This window comes from Puma concolor, chromosome E4 (assembly GCF_028749965.1).
Source record: "Puma concolor isolate L17-30 chromosome E4, mPumCon1.1.hap2, whole genome shotgun sequence".
Lineage (NCBI taxonomy): Eukaryota > Metazoa > Chordata > Mammalia > Carnivora > Felidae > Puma > Puma concolor.
Window position 1 is genome coordinate 56,066,863 of NC_141683.1, and position 23,250 is coordinate 56,090,112.

The following is a 23,250-nucleotide window of genomic DNA, read 5'->3' on the forward strand; positions in this document are numbered from 1 at the left end:
TGAAGTTTTCTAATTTGTCCTTTGCTAACCTTAATTGGCTAAAATGAAGGAAATGGGGCTTTCTCACTATAACAAATACAGAAATTAGCGTCTCTACTCTAGAGTTTCAGCATGTGCGCTGGCCAAAGGATATAAGCCCTTTTGCTCCTCTTAACAATTCACTTGGTAACTGTACTGAATTTCACCATCTTCTTAAAGCTCCCAAGTAACTCCCACTCCCCAGGCAGTTAACAACCACCCCAGCTTCCTGTTTTATCAAGCAAATTGAGATGATCAAGAATAAGGCATAACAACCTTTCTCCTCAATTTCTGTGACATTTCTGTTTCAGTAGGAATTTGTGTGACATTTCTCCTTCAGTAGGAATTTCAATAGTATTGCATATTCACTCATCTTCTTTTTCATTAATTTCTAAACATATTCATTTATTTTTTAAAGGATAACTTTATGTCATAGGCAGAATATACTAATCTTTAATTAAATAGCAGGAAAACTAATTCAGTGGCAAAAGAATCACCTCCTAATGATGAAATCATGTTTATGCTAGAAAAGCAAGGATGGTTAGTAAATAATACATTACATAACTTATTCAATATGTAAGAGCATAATAATCTCAATTAAATGCTCATTTCTGAAAGAGAATGTCAGATACAGAGAAAAAGATGAATTCATTTCTTTATCACAATAAATCTATTTTAAACTATAAGCTAAAATCAAATGATAACAAACATTCATTCCTATTAAATAAAACATTCCCATTACAAACAGGTAAGATAAAAATTATAATTAAATGAAAAATTATTAGAGAATCCAGTCAATTCCCACTGATACACAATAAGTGCTTAAAAATCAATAGTATCACATAGCAATAAATAATTAGTATACTTAAAAAACATTTCCTTCATAATCACAGCATAAGGGTATTTCTACATTATTTTACATTGTAACAATAAATGTGTATTTACCTACATTAAGGGAAAAAACAGGAAATTATAATAACTAACTGAAGAAATCACCATCTTATTGGATGGGATAAAAGAATGTGAAACAATAGGACTTCTCATAGTAATTTATAGGCTTTACAAATATCTTATCAAAATTCAAATAGAATTGTAGTTGGAACATGACAAGATTTTAATCTTCAACTAAAAGAATGAGTAATGTACAAAAGGAAAATACAGTTTTTAAAAAGAGGAGTAATGAAAGGAAATGACCTAGCAGATATTAAAATGTATTAGACAGCTGCAATAATTTAAAAGTGGGTCACTATACAAAAATCAACAAATGGCGGGACAGGATACAAAACCCAGATACAGATCCTAGGATAAGAGCTCATCTATGACCTGGACTGGGGCCAGAATTCTGCCATTTATCCACTGTATGACCTAGAGTGGACTAGTTAACTTTTCTAAGCTTGAGTTACATCATTTATAAACAGAAGAAACAATGCAACCTACTTTATAAGGTGTTGTAGAAATGTAAGGATTGAACTTAGTGCAATACATAGCCATAGAGGAAGCTCTCAAGAACTATGAGCTGCTATGATTATTACTATTATTATTGACATTATTATATGATCAAGGAAGTGTTGCAAATCAACAGTGATGAGATAGATCATTCAATTATATTTGGACATCTGCTCCTCTGGAATAAAATTTTAACAATAATTATTATATTCTTATTGTCACTGTCAATAATAATAATGTATAAAGCACAGTACTCAGTGCTTTACACACACAAATGCGTTTAATCACATTAATTCTAAGAGGTAGATACAATAATCACATCCCTTTTGCAAATGGGGAAACTAAGGCACAGAGCTGTTACATAACTTGCCCATGGCTGGCAAGTAGCAGAGCCAAATATTGAAGACTGACAGTCAGGCTTCAGAATCCATCATGCTTTTAACACCTACACTCTGCTCCCCAAGTTAGTGCCTTACTTTCTTTTAAAAAATTTTTTTTGGGGGGCCACCTGGGTGGCTCAGTCGATTAAGTGTCTGACTTCGGCTCAGGTCATGACCTCGCAGTTTGTGAGTTCGAGCCCCGCGTCGGGCTCTGTGCTGACAGCCCAGAGCCTGGAGCCTGCTTCGGATTCTACGTCCCTCTCCCTCTGCCCCTCCCCTGCTCACGCTCTGACTCTCTCTGTCTTTCGATAATAAATAAACGTTAAAAAACATTTTTTAATTAAAAAAAAAATAAATTTTTTAATATTTATTTAAAAAATATTTTTTAATGTTTTATTTATTTTTGAGACAGAGAGGGACAGAGCATGAGCAGGGGAGGAACAGAGAGACAGGGAGACACAGAATCCAAAGCAGGCTCCGGGCTCTGGGCTGTCAGCACAGAGCCCGACGCGGGGCTCGAACTCACAGACCGCAAGATCATGACCTGAGCCGAAGTCAGACACTTAACCAACTGAGCCACCCAGGCACCCTGTTTTTAATGCTTATTTTTTAGAGAGATAGACAGAGTGTGTGTTTGTGTGTGTGGGGGGGGGAGGGGCAGAGAGAGAGGGAGACACAGAACCTGAAATAGGCTCCAGGCTCTGAGCTGTCAGCACAGAGCCCAATGCGGGGCTTGAACTCACAAACCGTGAAGTCATGACCTGAGCCAAAGTCAGACACTAACCAAATGAGCCACCCAGGCATCCCCTGCCTTACTTTCTACTATGATAAATTCCAAATGAATTACAGGGACAAATTACAATAAAGGCTTCATAAAAATGCTACAAATACATGGGTAAATATTTAGCTTCTCTTGAGGTGGACACTACCTTCCTAAACATAAATGCAGTAGAAAAAAAGAGAAAAAAAAGAGCAATAGGTATTACTACAAAACGTGTTTTTAAACTTTACCTCAAAAACTTTGTAAGTAAAATTAAAACATACAAGAGTTAATGAAAAAAATACTTGCTAATCAATACAACAAATTATCAATGTCATTTTGTATAAAATTTGTTATGAATCAAAAAGTACAAAAAATTTAATAGAGAATATTAGCAAAGGCATGAACAGCTAATTACAAAAAAGAATACTAGTGGTTAACACATGAAAAATATTTCTCTCACTAGTAAATTATAGACATAAATGATTAAGGTTTAAAGGATAGAAGTATGTGAGCAGTAAGAAAATAATTTCATTTTCATATAACTATCAGAAGAAAATATAAGCAAGTTAAATATAAATGCTGCAAAAAATTGAAAAATTTGTCCAGATCAAAATTACAATTTTTGTTTCATAATATACAATAAAATCAAATGACACTCAGAAAATACTTGCACAATAAGAAAATAACATAACAGTTCCCTCAAAATGGGCAGAGACACAATCAGACATTTCACTGGAGATGGGATATAAATATCTCTTAAATGTCTTAAAGGATGCCTTATAAGCTTCAATAAGTGAAATGAAAATCAAAATAATACATTATTGTTCCCATCAAATTATCCAAAATTATATAAAATATAATTATCCAGTGTTGGGAATTCAGGTACTTGCATATATAGTTGTAGGGGTCTATAAACTGGTTCAGCTGTTGTATTTTTTTTAGGAAACACTGGAAACAAAACAATCCTATCCTCGGGGGAATCATTAAATTGACAATGGCACATCTACACTGTGCAATATACAGTAATACTATATACCAGTTAAAGAAGTTGTCTTCTGTCTGTGTGTTTACATGGAAAAATCTCTAAGACATCATTAAGTGGCTAAAGTTACTTCAAAAAAAATCGACTAAGCGTCTACCATACACCAGGTTTAAGTGCTACGGATCTATCAATGAACAAAACAGACAAAAAGTCCTTGCCTTTGTGGAGCTTATAACTACAGTGTAAAAGACGTACAATATTTGCGGCCACTTTTATTTTGTAAAATCCCAAACCATGTGTGTGTGTGTGTGTGTGTGTGTGCGCTCACGCATGTGTTTGGGTGTGTGTATATGCATGTATATGTACTCTAAAATGACAAGAGAGGTTATATCTATGGAAGTGAGTGGGATCGAGTGAGAGTCAAGCATATATCTACTTGTTCAGCACTATGTAATTTCTTCACAATGAAAATGTGTTCCTATATTTCTTATGTAACAAATGAACATTATAACTTCAAAATCAAACACTACATTGAAACTTTTACAAATGAGCTATGTAGTGCACACAAGGGAAGGCTTGAAGCAAAAAATTAAAAAAAAAAACACTTCAGGAGCCATTTCTGCCTTTTTATTTATTTTTTATTTTTTTTAAGTTTTTTTTGTTTATTTATTTTGAGAGAGAGAGAGAGAGCATGAGCAGGGGAGGGGCAAAGAGAGGGAGAGAGAGACAATCCCAAGCAGGCTCCACACTGACACTGCAGAGCCCGATGCAGGACTCGAACTCATGACTCATTAGATCATGACCCAAACCGAAATCAGGAGTCAGACGCTCAACAGACTAAGCCACCCAGGCACCCCTCTGCCTTTTTAGAGTTACAACTCTATCCTGACAAACTACTTAAAAAGTGTCTGTGGCCAAGGGACTAGATGATGATCTAACTGGTGAGGAATGGAAACGAGAGCAACCTGAAGTTGCAGCAGATGTGGGCGAGACACCGGGAGCAGGAAGAGGTACAGTGGGCGAGACACCGGGAGCAGGAAGGGGTGCAGTGGGCAAGACACCAGGAGCAGGAAGAGGTGCAGTGGGCGAGACACCAGGAGCAGGAAGGGGTGCAGTGGGCGAGACACCCGGAGCAGGAAGGGATGTGTGTAGGAGGGCAGGGCAACCAGTGTGCGTCCATCACAAGCCTGTATGTAGGAATAAAGTGGAAACTTCTCTGAGATGTGGAATAGAGATTAAAGAAGTAGAAATTAAAACAGTGAGAGCTACTTGTTGAGAACCTGGGAAATGATACAACCCCAATGTCCATAAATACTGAAATTAGTCATAGATGCAAAGACTCTAAGATGTCATTTATCTGTTAGTTCAGGGGAACATTCAGATCTGAAATTATGGTGGTTGATAAAATAATAGTGAAAGAAAACAAAATGTTTAAATGTTACAAAAACTCCAGAGAATTCAACTCACCCAGGCACTGAACTTACCTGGAATCAAACACATCATGCTTTGCAATAAAACAGGAGAACGAGGAAATAAAGAGGCAGAGGGAGGAAAAGAAGGAAGCAGGGAGGAAAGGGGTAGCTGTGAGCTAGCTAGTAGGAGAGAGGAAGGAGAAGCCCTTAGTTCTCCCAGGTACCCTTTTCCCTGGAAAAACAAAACCAGGCCTTTTCTGCCCCAAGAAAAAAACCATAGCTGATGGGCTGCCTGGGTGGCTCAGTCAGTTAAACGTCCAACATCGGCTCAGGTCATGATCGGGTTTGAGCCCCATGTAGGGCTCTGTGCTGACAGCTCAAAGCCTGTAACCTGCTTCAGATTCTGTGTCTCCCTCTCTCTCTGCCCCTTTCCTGTTCACTCTCTGTCTCTCAAAAATGAATAAATGTTAAATAAATAAATAAATAAATAAATAAATAAATAAATAAATAAATAAATAAATAAATAAAATTCTTAAAAGACCACAGCTGAAATGCGGGGCTAGATTCTGTCCACTGAAGGCATTTTTCAAGGTAATTTTGAGTAGATAGGATTTGCTCTTCACTGATATTAAGCCCTATACCTTCAATTAAAATGCAACTTGGCCATAAAAATACAGTAAGCACCTCTGTGTATGTTCTGGAAAAAATGATGAGGCATACATTAAGTGCTATTCCAAATAGAAGTCGAGATTTTAAAAGATACAGAACAATTTAGAAGGCCATACATTTTGCTAAGTGTGGTTTTCACAGATTCCATCCTCTATTTTATTAAAATTAAGATTGTTGTATTTTATAAGCTGTTGATTGGCCTCTCTGGAGATATTTCCATGGAATTGAGGGAAAAAAGGAAACCCGTTCTAACAGCTAGTACAGTTTTCCATTGTTAATCAGTGCCATGAAGTGAACATTATTATTCCCCCCAAATATATATACATTGAAACTCTAATCTCTGATGGGATGGTATTAAGAGGTGGGGCCTTTGAGAGACAATCAGGGTTACATGAGGTCATGCAGGTGGAATCCCCACGATGGTATTAATACCCTTATAAAGAGAGGAGGAGAAGGACGCCTGAGTGGCTCAATCAGTTAAGTACCCAATTCTTGATTTCAGCTCAGGTCATGATCTCACAGTTTGGTTCTGGTTTGTGAGATTCCAGCCTACTTGGGATATTCTCTCTCTCTCTCTCTCTCTCTCTCTCTCTCTCTCTCTCTCTCTCTCTCTCTCTCTCTCTCTCCCCTGTCCCTCACCCGTGCACACCTGGGGCCACACTCTCTTAAAAATAAACTAAAAAAAAAAAAAAGAGAGAGAGAGAAGAGGGGCACCTGACTCAGTAGAACATGTGACTCTTGATCTCAGGGTCATGAGTTCAAGCCCCACATTGGGCCTGGGGTCTCCTTTGAAAATAAATACATACATACATAAGAGATGACACAGGATCTCTCCCTCTCTCTTTTCCTGCACCAAGGAAGGGCATGTGAGAATATAACCAGGAAGAGGGCCCTCACCAAGAACTCGACCACAATGGCACCCTGGTCTCAGACTTCTAGCTTCCAGAATCGTGAGAAATAAATGTCTGTTGTTTAAGTCACCCAATCTACAGTATTTTGTTACAGCAGCCCAAACTGACTGCCACAATCAGATTAATTTATACAAACCTAAGTTCATTCTATTCAGGATCAATCAGATTTAGATTAAGAAACAATTTAAGTAATAAATAAAAATGACAGTGAATGGATTTAAGTAATGTGATTTGCCACAACTGAGACTGAGATTCTTGACGCAATTTACAAACTATTAGAAGCAGTGGTTTAACAGCGTAATTAAGAGAACAAAGATTAGAATCAAATTGCCTGGATTTGAATCCTGATGCTGTCATGTATAAACTGTAAGACTGGACACATTACTAGGCCTATCCATGCCTCAGTTTCCTTATCTGTAAAACTGAGATACTAAGGGCACCTATCTCACAGGGTTCTTGGGAGGAGTTAATGAGTTAATGTATGAAGTACCTGAAACACTGTAAGTAATCAATGTTAATTGTTAGGATGTCTATAGAACCGATGGGAGTGGACAGCCATTTGTCCCTTTATCCACTTATTTTTATTTTTATTTTTTTAAGTAAATACTTGATAAAAACTTTCTTCTTGGTAGGTTTTGAAAATGCAAATTCCCAAATCTAAAGATGGATTTATGGCTCCACACCATATTTGTCTGTCTGACGCTTGGTTCTCTCTCTCTACCTCTCCTCCCCCAACTTCTTCCTTTTCTTGAGGGGGTAAGACTGGAGAGAAGACTAGATGAGGCAGAACAAGAATGAGGAAAAAGGGAGTTTGTGTATTATCACTTAAAAGTGTTCAGTGTTTCCTTTTTTTTCCTCATGATGTATTATCTGTGTGCTACAAACTTTAGAGAAACAGATAAATTCTCAAGAAGCAATCCTAAAAAAAAAAAAAACAAAACCAGCAACTAATCACAAGATTTTAATGGTACCATGCAGAAGAATAGCACCACTTTATGTCAATAACAGAAGGTATTAGTCTTTTCTCCAAACAGAATAAAGAAAATATCTTTTAAAGCTCCAATGGTCCAATTTATAAATTCTTAGTTTAATGAACCACTAAAGTACATCAGCATACTGTATAGCTAAACTCCAGATAAAGTCTTATTATAGTAAGCCATTTTTTAAAAAAGGAAAGAAAAAGAAAAAACCTACAAGTGGCCAAGGTGTAGTGACTTGAATCCAGTCTCCCAAAATGCACTTCCATCTGGAACCACAGAATGTGACTCTATTTGGAAATAGGATCTTTGTAGAGGTAATTAGTTAAGATGAGGTCATACTGAATTAGAGTGGGCTCCACATCCAATGACTGGCGTCCGCACAGAAGCAGACGCATACAGAGCATAAGCAGCCATGAAAAGACGGAGTGCAGATTAGAGTCAAGCTGCCACAAGCCAAGGAATGCAGAGCCATGAACAGCCAGAAAGAGGCAAGAAAGGTTCCTCCCTAGAACTTTCACAGGGAATATGACCTAAAGACACTTTCATTTCAGACTTGTAGCCCTCCAGAACTGTGAGAGAATGTATTTCTCTTGTTTTAAGCCACTCTGTTTGTGGTACTTTGTTATGACAGCCCCAGGAAACTAACACATCACAGAAAATGGCAGACTCAGAATTCATTTATAAACTTGAAGATTTAAATGTCACACTAAGTGGCAACAAACAATGCCCTATTCTCCTAACAGGAAAGAAACACAGCTAGGAACAACAGATCTCATTTTACACATATGATACATGCGAAAGCAGTTGTGATATATGCATGTATTGGCATAACAAATTATATTCCCACTGACTTGAATTGCACAATTTTAAAAATGTTTCCTAAAATGCAATCCAGTATACTTAGTAAAAATCACATTAATATTTCTTTGCTGACAGGGGCATCTATGTAATGCATAATGAATACAGGTACGCATCATACATTCTTAAAGGTATATATTCTACCTTCCTACAAATATTTGATAATTTTTAATTATTCAGTTATTTCTATAAAAACAACAACAACAAAGCACTAGTTATAGCATTGACAGAGTTTTCACTAAAACTGGCCACCTTGAAGATCAATAGAGAGGTAGAACAAAAATTCAATTCTTCCTACAAATGTTTTTTTAGTACTTTTAATGACAATTTGATAAAGAAGTGTTGACTGGTTTTAAAAATTATAATATCTATTTAAAAGTACATTTAACTGCTTATTAGAATATTGGGGTAGGGAGTTTTTTCTTTGTTCTGTACTCAGAAATCTATCCTCAAAAATTAATCCATGAATCGTTACTGGATATACAGAATTCATTGTTGTTTTGTAGCAGTCTTCCCACTTCCAAGGGAGGAAAAGGATCAATTAGAAAATAAAAACAATTATTTTACTATCTTTCTTGAAGACTAACAAAATAATATAGATATACAACAACAACCATTATAATAGCAAGCACTTTATATAGGACTTATTATCAGCCAGGCCCTGTTGTAGGTACTTAACTTGTATTATCTCATTTAATACTTACAAAAATTTCATGAAGCAGTTACCATTTTTTATCAGCTTCTTTAGATACCTAAGGAACAGGAAATTAAATAATTTGCTCCTGGCCACACAGTGGCTTCTCAGAGCTCCAGCTCTGAAAAACCACTGCACTTTACCACCTCTCATCTTAATATAGTTCACAGAAATGTATTTTCAAAAGAAAGGAAGAGGAAGGTGAAGTGGGGGGAGAAAGTTAAAGGATGAACTGGAAAAAAAAATCATTAATCAGTAAATGAACCATAGGGTTTTAATAATGCGGTATTAACCATTTTATATTCCTTTAAGAAGACAACATACATTAAGAATCCTATTATCCAAATTAAACTTTTGTGAAGACAAACAATGCTCAACAAGCACCTGTAGCCATCATCTCTGATACACAACCTCCAGGGTCTATTTTCTCTTCTTCCAGCAACAGCTCTTTGAGGTGAAGAGCCCACACCCAGAAGAAGGTGAAGAAGCCCAGGTGGTCTGGCCTAAGGCAATCAGTATACTTCATTCTCTGGCCATAGTGACTGGCTCAGGAATAAGCACAGATCCAAGCCTATTCAATCAGAGTGAACCTCAGGAGTTTTTTTGAAACCTCTGGGAGGAAGATTAATTTATTTCTGCTGGATTCAAAGTAGGAAGGAAATCCCCCAGGGGCTGACAGCTGTTATGTTGCAGTCCTTTGGACTCTAAGAGTAGAGCCAACAGCAAAGAAGCAGAACCAAAAAATGGAAAGAGTTCATCTAGTTCATTCTGACACTGTTTGAACCATGGGTTAAAGAGTACTTAACTTTATTTCTGAAATATTCAAACATGTAAACGAATTAATTCACTTTTTTCCCAAGGTCGTGTAAGTTAATTTTTTCTGAAATTTACACCTGAAAGAATCCTGATATAGATAATAGTACCTGGGAAGTCAGGTGAGGGTGGGAGTTGAGCAGCAGACCCAGAAAGGTAGAATAAGCTGAATGGAGGGATGAGGAGGAGGGGCTGTGCAGCGCCCTCTACTGTAGCCTAAGAGTTGTCAATCTTTCTTAACCATTATAAAATAGCTGAATAAACTCTCACCTCTTGTAACATTGGTCTCAAACCATGTACTTACAGCAGCTGAATAACTAGGGGATTTAGTAGGCAAATTTCAGGATGTTGGGGTGTGTGGGTAATTTTTTGAGACCTGTAGAGGGTATGTCGGTAATTTTTTGAGACCTACAGAAAAGAAGCTAGCTTTCAAGAAAGTAGGGAGGGATGAGATCATCATCTGTTCTGAGGAGAAAGGTCTTTTCTGCTTGTGGCCAACAATTCAAGAAGTTTGCGAATCCAGTTATCCAGAGCTTTGTAGGTTTGGGAAAGCTAAATTTCATACTCCAATCTAAAGCAATAGAAGGCACATTGGTGGAAAACAAAACAATAAGCTCAGGACCAGAAGGTGCCCTGACATGCAAGCCCCTGTAAGTAGCTGCCTTGCTTCCTGCCTAAGGAAAAATTCCTTCTAATTGTACAATCACAGTTGGGTGCAGTCTGGACCAATGAGCATGTCAGCTGTGCCTTCCTGTCCCAGATTCTTATAACTAAAGGAATGGATTAACAATCATGTGATCCTCCTGGCTTCAATATATCCTAGACCTTAAATCTGGGAAATTTCGTCTCCATTTCTCTTCAGCTGCCCACACCCTCTGAAGACAAACAATGCTCTACAAATATCTGTAGTTATCGTTTGTCCTTCCCTTCTTCCAGTGTCTGTTCTTTCTTATTCCAATAACATCTCTGACTTTCTTTCAGGTGCCATTCTCTTGCCCACCTTGAGATACAGCATCCCACTCACAGACTTCAACCATCAACCTACCACCTTTTCCCCTTAATCCTGGTGTGTTAGTCCTCCCCTATCTGAGGTTTCACTTTCTGTGGTTTCAGTTACCCGATGTCCACTGCAGCCCAGAAGCCGATGATCCTCCTGACTTATCATCACAAGGTCAGTAGCCAAACGCTATGCCACAATGCCTGTGTTGTTCACCACACTTCATCTTATCACGTAGGCATTTTATCATCTCCCATCGTCACAAGAAGGATGAGTACAATAAGATATTTTGAGAGAGGTCACACTCACATAACTTTTATTACAGTATATTGCCATAATGGTTCCATTTTATTATTAGCTATTATTGTTAATCTCTTGCTATGACTAATTTATAAATTAAATTTTATCACAGGTATGTATGTATGTACATATGTATGTATAGAAAAAGACACATATCTAGGGCTTGGTACTATCCACAATTTTAGGCATTCACTGGGGGTCTTAGAATGTATCCCCCATAGATAAAAGGGGACTACTGTACACATTTTCTCCAATTTCAGTAAACCTCCTCCCTCCCACCCCCCAAGTGCTCTGGCTTGCCCATCTCCTTTCAATTTTCAGTCAACACCATCTCTCCTCTTTTCTTTATCCTGGGAGCAAGTTCAGATTATATTTTTCTGTTTCCCCTGCAGTTAGGTGAGGCCAAATGACTGAGTTCTGGTCAATCAATGGAATGGAAATGCAAACAAATGTGTGACATTTTCAGGCTGGTCCTTAAAAACTTCCCTCACTCAGGCTTCTTTCTCTTTCCCATCTGTTAGAAGGATAAAGAAGATTCTAAAGTCCATGACTGACCATGTAAACCAGGGATAGATGCCCCTTACTCTCACCACCAGCATCTCAATGGCCTTCAGTGGATTGTTACAGCAGGGTCAATTAAACTGTTACTGTATTAAGCTACTGAAACTCTGGGGTTGTTTGTTACTTGGTTGACTTGTCCTAATACATCAATCAAAACTATTCATATGAGATTATACAATCTTTTATTTCAACCTGTCTTTTCAAAATTGTAACCCTTGTGTTCTCTTGACTTTATTTGCTGCCTTCCTGGAAAAACAAACTCAGCTCAGGATATCAATTCCATTGTCTGCTTTCTAAGCTTTATGCTACCTTCTAGCTATAAGGTAGAAGAGTAATTCATAAGACCAAAAGAACTGGTACTACCTCAGGTGATCCCCAACACTACCAGTGCACCTACTTTGACAACCTCCCCTATGTTTCTTGAGCTCTAGGAAACATCTAACACTAATCAGCATTCCCTCCTTGAAACCTTCTCTTTCATTGGCTCTCATTGTACTGCTCTCCAAGTTTTCCTACCTCTTTCACTTCTTAGACTGCTTTTCAGTTCCTCATTCTTCCCTCTTATTTCTCCATTACCCTTTAAATCCCTTATGTTCTTCTGTTTTTATCCATTGGAGACAACCTCATTTACTCCCATGACTTCCATGACTACCATGTACATACATTGACAGCTATAAAACATATCTCCAGTCTAGACAAGTCTTGAACCTCAACCCTCCTGATATTTCCAATAGGCACAAAAAATGTATCTGGCTGAAGTCACCACCTTCTCCCATCTCCCCTGAAATCTGCTTTTCCTTCGCCTGCACTCCCTTGGTCAATGGATCCCCTTAGCCATAGCCTGGAAAGATGACTCCCTCCTTCCAGCTCCACAACTATTTATAACTCTTCCCATCCTCTAAATATAATTTGGATCTGTCACTTCCACATACCTGTTGCTACCAACATTTGTATTTTCTTACCTGAATTATTTCAAAAACATCTCCACCAATTTCCAAACCTCTAGTTTTACTCCTCCAAATCATCCCATACAGCTGACACACAGATCGTTCTACCATACAAGTTAGATGACATCCCTTTCCTACTGGATATCTCAATGGCTCCCTACTACCTTCGGAATAAATAATTCTCCATCTCTTCTCAACTCTAGACACTTTTATCAAACGTCCCTCTGGACATTTTTACTCCTGTCTCCCACAGTGACTCATATTCAATATATCTACCCTTCCTAACGCTGAATCCAAATCTGAGTTTCTTACCATATTTCTTTCTCCATGAACAGCATCTCCATTCATCTGTGCCTAAATCAGATATCTAAACAGCATTGGGGATCATCCCCGGCCCTCTCCTCAACAGCCAAATCATCGTAAATCCTTTAGACTCTTCCTGTTTATTATGTCCTGAATTCATCAGCTTCTCCTCAAACCCATCACACATAGCTTAGCCCAGATCACCATCATCTCTTGTCTGCAACAGCCTTCTAACTAGTCTTTTTCTAATCTCATCCTCTCTTCAAAACCTTTCACATGTAGGCAGAATAATCTTTCTAAGATGTTATGATTGTGCTTAAAACCTTACAATGATACTCCACGGCTTTCAGCAACACACACACACACACACACACACAAAATAGCTGTAATGGAGCTTAGTTCCTAGTGAAGGAATATGAAAAAATAATTAAGATAACAAGATAATAGATGATGTCAACAAGGAGGGGCGGGATGGTGATTTTAGATCTTCGTGCTCAGGGCCAGCCTACTCCAGAAGTGATATTTCAGTGAGACCTGAAGGATCAGAAGGAGCTAACCTTGAAAGAGGAGGCCAACTTCAATTTGCTTACTTACCATCATCCCCACTGGGCTGTGAGCTCCTTGAGGATAGGACCCATGATTTATTCATCATTCTATTCTAAACATCTACCACAGGTTTGGGTACTCTTAAGTTTTGGATACATATTTGATGAGTGAAGGGATGAATGAAGGTTACAGTTAAATTACTGGGCAGTGCAACTTTAGGCTAATTGTGTGCTCACATTTTTTTGTACATATGTTGACATCAACTTGTGGAACTTCCAAGATGACAAATTTCTAGGAAGCCAAAAACTAATGGGATTGACTTTAAAGAGGAGTTTTACTTTCCTTAAATCCTTCTAAAATATTTCAGAGCAGATTCTGCACAGAAGAATCTTTTACAACCAGGAGCCTGAAGGGAATATCAGAATGGATAAACACTTGCTAGGATAGCACAGGATATTTCAGCCCCATCAACTCCAGGATCAGTTAACAGTCTGGGCTCCAATGGCCCCTGACTTTGAGCTTTTTGATAGGCCAAAACTTTTTGTAGAAACTGAAATCAACCTCAGACATTCAGATTCATAAAGAAATGATTTCAAGTAATCATGGTTCATTTCTGCTCAGCAGCTAAAAACAATACAAGATTCTCTAAAATATACTATATTGCAATGACTGAATTTGATCCTGATATATAAGATATACAGGTTCATAACACTTTACTTGCAAAGTAAAAGGTTTTTCTTTTAAAACAAACAAACAAACAAACAAACAAACAAAACAAAAATGAAGCAGCGAAACCTAACCTGACAGAAAAATATGTTTATCTTTCATTTAATCTACTTAGTGGGACTATGCATTTGTTTTACTGTAGAACCGTGATGTGTTTAATTAAAGGGTGCTGTCTCTGACCCCACAGGGATATTGGGTAATATAGGAAATATGCAATATACTTTTTTTTCTAAACTCCAAAAAGTTCTGGCATTAAAGGTACATCTGACCGTAAGGATTTTGGGTAGGGATCTGTATTCTATTATAACACTCACTCAATTCTATTTTCTTGAATTTTAAAACTTCCATAACGTATGGGCTTTTCAGTACTCAGGGAAAGTAAGTCACAGAAACACAATTAGCATTATTTTAGCATTTGGAAGCAATCTATAATTGAAAACTGTTTGGAGTTTCCTTTCAGATCTGATTTAAAATATGCATTTATGCCACTATACTCTCGCTTTTCCAATAAGTATAAACTTCTACGAGCTAGCGCTTCTGACCATGAGGAAGGTTTTATGGATAAATCCTTTATACCACACATCTAGCCTTAATCTGGGCATTGCAAGCTTCAGAATAATTTGCCACAGCTTCTAATTTTCCCAAGTGTTTAATTGTTCTCATTTTATAACTTTTGTAATTTTCTTAGATTTTATATTTTTTCTCCCTGAAGTTTCAAGAACAGTACCTACCTGCTAACAGCAAGGTTTATACTGTTTGCAGGCATACACCCAGTATCCAGCTGCAAATCTCATTAGGTAAATTATTTCTGATTCTCATCAGAATCAATCATCCTACAGAAATGTTTTCTATTTTTCCCATCACACAACTGAGCAAACTTGGGTTCAGTTTGTCCCAGGCCACATGGCTACTAAGTGACAGAGCAGAATTTAAACCCTGGAATGTCTAGTTCCAAAGTTTGTTTCTTCCAAAACATCATGAGGCAAATAATTGGCCCACGCTCCAATCTCAGTCTCAACTTGAGCACAATTGGAAGAAAGACTTTAAAGCTGCTTCATCCATGGTAGAAATAAGAGTGTAATTTTTTTGGTCTTTTTTTAATGTCTACGCCAGAAATTTGACAGTATCTTTACACTTCCATAAAATGAAGATACAATATTTGGTTTTAAAAGATTCAACTTTAAAGCCATGTAAGATAGGAATTGATGTAATTTTGGTTTTGTTTTATTTTTTTAAATAAATCCAAATAATTATAATTAAGTTGACTTATAACAAATACATCGAAAACCAGGGGTTTAATACCCACCTTTTACAAGCACCAACTACATTTATTGGAAACATTATCATACAAGTTGTAGAGAAAGGCTTACACCTTGTAACAACAGAGCATAAAGGGACAGAGATGAAGATCATTAATGATTTTAATTATTTTAAGGCCCATTAAAATTAGAGAAATAATCAAAGCACCCACAATGTTAAGGGTTTATTATTACAGCATTTTAGAGTTTACTAGTTCATACCTTTCAATCACAGCAAGTTATTAGCAGTGAAGGGATGAACCCTCTTAAGAGGATTTTTATATCAATGATAGAGTGTTACGGACAAGACAACCTAAGTTAAAAAAAATTAGTAGCAAGCGCTAGTTGAGTTAATCAGTTAAAGACAAACTCTGCCCTTGGGAAGCTAAATGAAAAAGCAACAGTAAAGCTTACAGAACTTAGCTCGTACAATTTGCCTTGAAGGCGGAAGATTGGTTCCCTGAAATAGCAAAGAATTATATGCTTTAGTTCAGAAAAAAGTTTTTAAAATAAAGTCTGTTATTACCTCTTCTCCTTTCAAAACAATGGAAAAACTTCTAGAGCAGAGGTTTCAATTTGTTCAATAATTGTACCTCTGAATTAAAAAAAAAACCTATAAAATCATCATTGTTTTGACTTGAAAAGAAATAACAATGCAAATATTCATTATCACATAAAACACAAAAGAAACAGCAAACTGTCAGAGTTAATGCAATCTCTGCAGAGCGCTATTAGTCAGAGACAGCTGGTCAGCCCAAAACACAAAAACTCAAAAGATCAGATCTTCTTAGGAATTAACATCTTCATTAACCAACAAAAATTTGGTATGGCAGCAATAAATCCAACAACTGCCTTCTTTTATGAGCTGTCCCTTCACTGTTACCAAGCTGTGCAAATGTGTGAACTAGTCAGCAGCATCAGAAGCTCATGCAACTACTCACCATATTTTAACCTTGAACTGACTCACAGATTCAATGTTAAATCAAATTTAGGGGTAACATAAGCAAGCAAAGTAAGACACAAGGAGTCAATTTTGAAAAGCAGAGCAAGTAGCAGAAAAGTTATTTAAAATAAATCAATAAAGTTAAGTGCATAAGGTAGCAAAAAAAAAAAAAAAATGCAACACACTCCAAAAACCTTAAAAGCAAAAACAAAACAAAACAAAAAGCTGCATTTTCAGCAAGATTTGCACATGATTAATTTGCATTAAAAAGCAGTCAATCAAGCGACTGAGTTCAAACTTTGGGGAGAATGCATGCACTGATTATTTTAAAAATTCCTACCTGATTTCCAATTGTGTTTTTCTTGTGAACCTGACTGCTCCTCTGCTGAGCACTAAGAAAAGCAAAGGAGAAGAGCACTGAAGAAACTTTGGGAACAAGTAACAGATATTAAAATATATACAGGCTTTCAAAATATATCAACAACTGAAGCAGAGCAAATACCACAACTCCAGGAAGGAAATTCTGGAAGCAGTTTAATTCTGGAAGCAAAACCAACTAAGGGGAATTAGTACCAATTAACAAGCCCAAAACAAAAACATAACACCACAGGATAAAGAGCTGTATTGCTACATCAGTGACAGGAGTTTGTGCAAGTATTTGTGATGTCCTAGTATGTATACAGAATAGTTGTACTGAAAATTAACAGTTAACACTTATTAAATATACATATCAAATAAATGTCATGTTCTAAGTGCTTTGTAGGTATTAGTGATTTTGATTTAAATTTCAATTTTAACCCATGAGATAGTTACTATTATTTTTCTCATTTTACAGATGGAGAAAATGAGTCACAGAGAAGCAAAGTAGCTTTCCCAAAGTCACTCAGCTAATAAGTACCAATTAGTCTGATTCCAGATCCCAAACTCTCTGTGAAATTACCCAAACTCAATGCTTTGAAATCTACATTCCGACAACTCCTACAGTGATCTCTAGCTTGGACCTTTCTCCCCAGCTCCAGACACATAAATGTTTTTGACAACTCACGCTTTCCACTTGATGTCTAATGCACATCTCAAACTTAATGAGCCAAGACTGAACTTATGATCTCTTCCCTAAAACCTGCTCCACCACAGTTTTCCCCTCCTCAATTAGTGGCAATTCCATATTTCCAAGTGCTTAAGCCAAAATCCTTGATTCTTCTCTCTCTCACACTCCATATCCAATCACGAGCATATGCTATTGACTCTACTTTTTAATATGTATTTAAAATTCAACAATGTATTAAAATTCAACAGCTTGGGGTGCCTGGCTGGCTCAGGTGGTGGAGCATGAGACTCTTGATCTTGGAGTTATAGGTTGAAACCGCATGTTGGATGTAGAGATTACTTAAAAACAAAAGTCTTTTAAAAAGAAATAAAATAAAATTCAACATCTTTTTACCACCTTCATTGCTAGCACATTGGTCCAAGCCACTGTCATCTCTTACTTGTGTGGTTGTGATCACTTACTCGGGTCTCTGTTTCCACACTTGTCCCCCTAACATTGATTCTCAACACAGAGGCCAGAGTGAGTGATCCTTTTAAAAAGGGGATCCTTGCCACTCTTCCGCTTAAAACATTCTATACTACTATGCAATACCATTCTACTCAGGGTAAAAGTCCTTACAATGGTACAGGCCCTACCCAATTGACCCCCACCCTCTGCCTCTTTGAATCATCAACTCTCCCCACCTTGTTCACTGGAGAGGTCCAGCCACACCGACTCTGTTCTTTTTTTCGAGCCCACCAAGCATACTCCCACCTGAAGCCTTGATATGCTTCCCCCATACATCTGCATGGCTCTTGATAGCACCTCCTTCAAGTCTTTGTTCAAATTTATCTTTTCAGTGAGACCTACTATGATCACCCTATTCAAAATTGCATGCCTCCCTCCTCCAGGACTCTCATCCTCTTTATACTGTTCTATTTTTCTTTATGGCACTTTTCACCTTCAAACATACTATATAGTTTACTGATTTGTGTGTCTATTTTCTGTGTTCTTCCATTAGAATGTAAGCTCCTTGTAAGCAGAGGGTTTTGCCTGTTCCATATCCCCAGTGCCTAGAAACTACTTTGGCTTCAACAAATATCTGCTGAATGAAAAGTCCAATGAGACTGATATCATTATAACATGAGCAAAGAGGCGTTAAGAGCCTGATATGACCCCGACAATTTAACCCCAGAACCCAGATATTTATATGTGAGGTTACTGTTTCTGTCAAAAGAATTGAAGGCTTTCTTTTCAGCTAATCCATGAGTAAACACCTATTGATACAAGAAAACACAAGTCATTGGTGGTAATTCTGAGAAGACTAGTAATAACTGAATCCTCTCACTGGTTGTTTAATAGTTTATAGAAGCTGTTTTGGAGATTGATGAAATAGTCTAAAACAGAGAAAAAGTAGATTAAAGTCATTAATCAACAATTTATTTAAAAAAATTTTTTATGTTTATTCATTTTTGAAAGACAGAGACAGAGTACAAGCAGGGGTGGGGTGGAGAGAGAGGGGGACACAAAATCTGAAGCAGGCTCCGAGCTGTCAGCACAGAGCCCGATTCAGGGCTCGAATTCACGAACTGCGAGATCATGACCTGAGCTGAAGTCAGACATTCAACCGACTGAGCCATCCAGGTGCCCCAACATTGTTTTAAGTTTATTTATTTTTATTTATTTTGATAGAGAAAGTGAAGGTGGGGGAGGGGAGAAGGGGGAAGAGAGAGGGAGAGAGAGGGGGGGGGAGAGAGAGAGAGAGAGAGAGAGAGAGAGAGAGAGAGAGAGAGAGAGAGAGAGAATCCTAAGCAGATTCTGCACTGACAGTGCAATGCAGGGCTCGAACCTACAAACTGTGAGATCATGACCTGAACCAAAATCAAGAGTCAGACCTTAACCAGCTGAGCCACCCAGGCACCCCAAACAAAAAATTAAAGTGATGGGATATTATGATTCAGGAGCACAGCACAAATCACACATTCAGAAAGTTGTTCAAAATAGCAATCTTTTATAATCTCCAGTTCTTCTTATACTGCTTCTCCTTACTCAAACTCGTGAAGAAATATATACTGCATTCAAATGAGGCTGGGGAAGGCACCAGTGATAAAAGGTCACACAGCATATGATTCCTTAAGATATTATGTGTGTATTTTTAGTTGTTTTTCAATTTGCTAATTTCAGGGTTTCAGCTTCTTCTTTCCTCATTATTGTTATTTTACTAGTTTTTAGTTAAATGCTTGCTTCCCTTAATCACTATGAAATTCATCTCTCTCCAACCATTTCTCTACATCATCCAAATTTAAATTATTCAGGTTTTTGTGGTGAAATTTTAAAGGAGACAAACTTTGTGTTAGGCTGTGGCCAGGGGTCTGATGCTTCCACACTGACTCCTGGCTTCTCACCAGGCCCCGAAGCATGGAGTGTGTCTGAACGTATTATTCCTCTGGGGCTTCAGATTTTGGCCATGCTTTCTTTCTCTATGGACTGCAGGTTTCTCCTCTTCTGGGAAGAACTGGGACAGCTACTATTGTAGTATGACCATGCCATCTTCCTGGCAATGGTCATCCATTCCAACCACCATAATTCTCTTTTAGGGTTTTCTTAAGGGGAAATGTTTTAAAATAAATCACTGACTATTATGATCATTTCAAACTATGATAGATCCATGGGTGTTTAAAGTAGGCAAACTATTGGGGACCTTTGAATTATGTGTAGGTCCCCTTAAATCACATAAGAGAACAAAACAGAACATAAAGCAAAAGCAGAGATTGTTGATGACTCCCTGTGCTACCTTAATAAAAAAAAATATGGCTCTTATGGCTCTTAGAGTGTGTGTGTGTGTGTGTGTGTGTGTGTGTGTGTGTGTGTGTGTGTGTGTATTTGCGTGTATAGATAGATAGAAACAAAGGGTGGGGGGACTGGAGTAGCTGTTTCTTAGGTTCCTTTTATTTATTACTTCTTTTAATGAGAGAGGGAGAGTACATGTACATGAGCAGGGGAGAGAGGCAGAGGGGGAGACAGGGAGAAAGAATATCTTGAGCAGGCTCCATACTTAGCCCAGAGCCTAACGTGGGGCTTAATCCCCCAACCCTGGGATCATGACCTGAGTCAAAATCAAGAGCCTGACACTCACCAGACTGAAGCCACCCACGTGCACCTCTTAGGTTCCTTTTACATCCAAGATTCCTTGAGATGCAAAGTTATTTTCAGAAGCTTATGACCAACATTAGGTGAAGAGACTTTGCACTGACAGAAACTTTATCTACTCTGCAATCCTAGTTAGGATCTACCATATTCCAAGAATATGCAAAAAGAAAAAGAGATTTATCTTATAAGCCAATCTCAAATATTAGTGTTAAAACAAACACTAAATTAACTGTACTTTTGACCTAAAGAATAATCTTTTCACAGCAACTGGCCCCATAAAAATACTTATTAATGATGCATTTAGGTACTTGAAGTTACCCCATAAACAACATAATAAAAACCAAACTGTCTAGTTAGAAAACATTCTTTATCTTGGGGCGCCTGGGTGGCGCAGTCGGTTAGGCGTCCGACTTCAGCCAGGTCACGATCTCGCGGTCCATGAGTTCGAGCCCCGCGTCGGGCTCTGGGCTGATGGCTCAGAGCCTGGAGCCTGTTTCCGATTCTGTGTCTCCCTCTCTCTCTGCCCCTCCCCCGTTCATGCTCTGTCTCTCTCTGTCCCAAAAATAAATAAACGTTGAAAGAAAACATTCTTTATCTTAACTCTTATATATGCAATGATGATTGAACTGAAAGCTTTTCAAAATATTTATTTAAAAATGGGAAGACTTCTGGGAAAATGGCAGAGGAGGAGGATCCTAACCTCACCTGGTCCAACTAACATACCTAGTAACAGCCACATCAGCACAACCAAAGCAGAAAATGACCTGAAGAATGGCAGAAGAGACTTTCCACAGTTAATTGTAGAGAGGAGGCCACATCAAAAAAAGGTAGGAGGGGCAAAGACATGGTGGGAAACCAAACTCCCAGTGAGACTAATCACAGATGGGAGGGACACTACAAGCACGGAAAAGGTAGAGAAACAGACTCCATCCCAGGCACCCCAGGCACAGGGGACCTGCACTAGAAATACAAGTGCCCGTAACATTTGGCTTTGAAAACTAGTGGGGCTTAACTTCATGAGTTTTTTATAACCAGTGGGGCTTAACTCCAGTACTTTAAAAGTCGGCAGGCTTAGTTCTGGGAGATGTGGAAAGCAATAAGAAACTGCGTCTCTGCCCTAATGAGACAGGACAACAAACAATCCCACCAAGATATAGCACAGAAGCAGCAGTTTGAAAAGCACATGGGGTTTATGGGCAGGAGAGTTATTTAGTAATCTCAGAATGCATGCTGGAATGACAGAGAGCTTTAGGAGACTTCTCCAAGAACAAAAGAGCTGGCAAGTGCCATTTCTTCCCACTGCCCCGCCAACCCCTGGCCCAAGCCTAGGTAGCCAGACACCTGTGGAAACCAGCTTGAGCACCCTCCACCTATCTTGTTGACACCGTGCACTTCACCCCTGCATTCTCCTGTGGATTCAGCCCATCCAACCTGCCTCGTTCTACCAGAGTCCCTCCAAAGTGGCTCCTCCTGCATCTCATCCTGCAAGCGGCCGCAAAAGGGGCTGGCAACACTCCAAGGTGACTCCTGCCCTGGTGAGAGGGGAAGAAACTACACACACCAATCCCACTGCAGCCCCAGCAGCTGGCCTTACCCCTGGCAGGCTGGACAGAGTGCCCTGCTGATCAGTGCATCTGCAGCCCCAGCAGAGGGTCTTGGTCTCACTGCCAGCACCCCCCACCACAAAAACCTCCAAAGAGGCAGTGCGAGGAGAGAGCCCTGCAGTTTGGGGTTACTTTGCAGCCCTAACAAACAGTCCTCTGGCCTGACTGCTGACATCACCCAGCTACAAGTCCACAGGGACCTCCAACTGGCCTCCTAACAGCACAGGGACCAAATCTTGCCCACAACAGGTAAAGTGAGCCACTGCAGCTGACTGGACTGAAGGCAAACAAGGTTTAACGACAACAGTAGGGTGCATGGAACCCACACAGGAGACACCCCTGAAGCTCCTGGTTCCAGTGAACAGAGGATGTTGTGCCACAGAGCACCATAGGACCTCTTCCTCATAATGTCACTACTTTCAAGATCCAGGAAACATAACTGCCTTTCCCAATACATGGAAACAAACATAGATAGTGAAACAAAATGAGGAGACAGAGGAATATGTCACAATGAAAGAACAGACAAAATCACAGCAAAAGAGCTACATGAAACAAAGGCAAGCAATATGCCTGATTTAAAAAAATCAAAATAATGGTCATAAAGATACTTACTGGACTTGAGAAAAGAATGGAGGCTCTCAGTGAGACCTTCAACAAAAAGATAGAAGATAGAAAACAAATAGAACCAATCAGAGATGAAGAATTCAATAAATAAAATTAAAAATACACTAGAGGCATCAATAGTAGCTTTGAGAAGGCAGAAGAATGGATCATAAAGCTGGAAGACAGAGTACTGGAAAGCAAACTGAACAGTAAAAAGAAAAAAGAATAATAAAACTGAGAATAAGTTAAGGGAGCTCAGCAACATCATCAAACATAATAACATTTGCATTATAGGGATTCCAGGAGGAGAAGAGAGAGA

General features: G+C 38.4%; 1 protein-coding gene across 7 annotated transcripts in view; it reads right to left on the reverse strand.

The window, feature by feature from the left end:
* The window catches only part of DNM3 (dynamin 3), a 570,520-nt gene that overhangs the window by 298,805 nt on the left and 248,465 nt on the right, over window positions 1–23,250 (reverse strand). For 5 of the 7 annotated variants that reach the window (XM_086693434.1, XM_086693431.1, XM_086693432.1 and 2 more), the window contains 2 exons: window positions 16,888–16,939; window positions 16,035–16,064 (listed from right to left, as the gene is read on the reverse strand). In XM_086693434.1, the coding sequence (XP_086549560.1) occupies window positions 16,035–16,064; window positions 16,888–16,939 (82 nt within the window). The remainder of the gene's footprint in view (window positions 1–16,034; window positions 16,065–16,887; window positions 16,940–23,250) is intronic. The other 2 variants (XM_086693435.1, XM_086693433.1) reach the window with 1 other exon arrangement.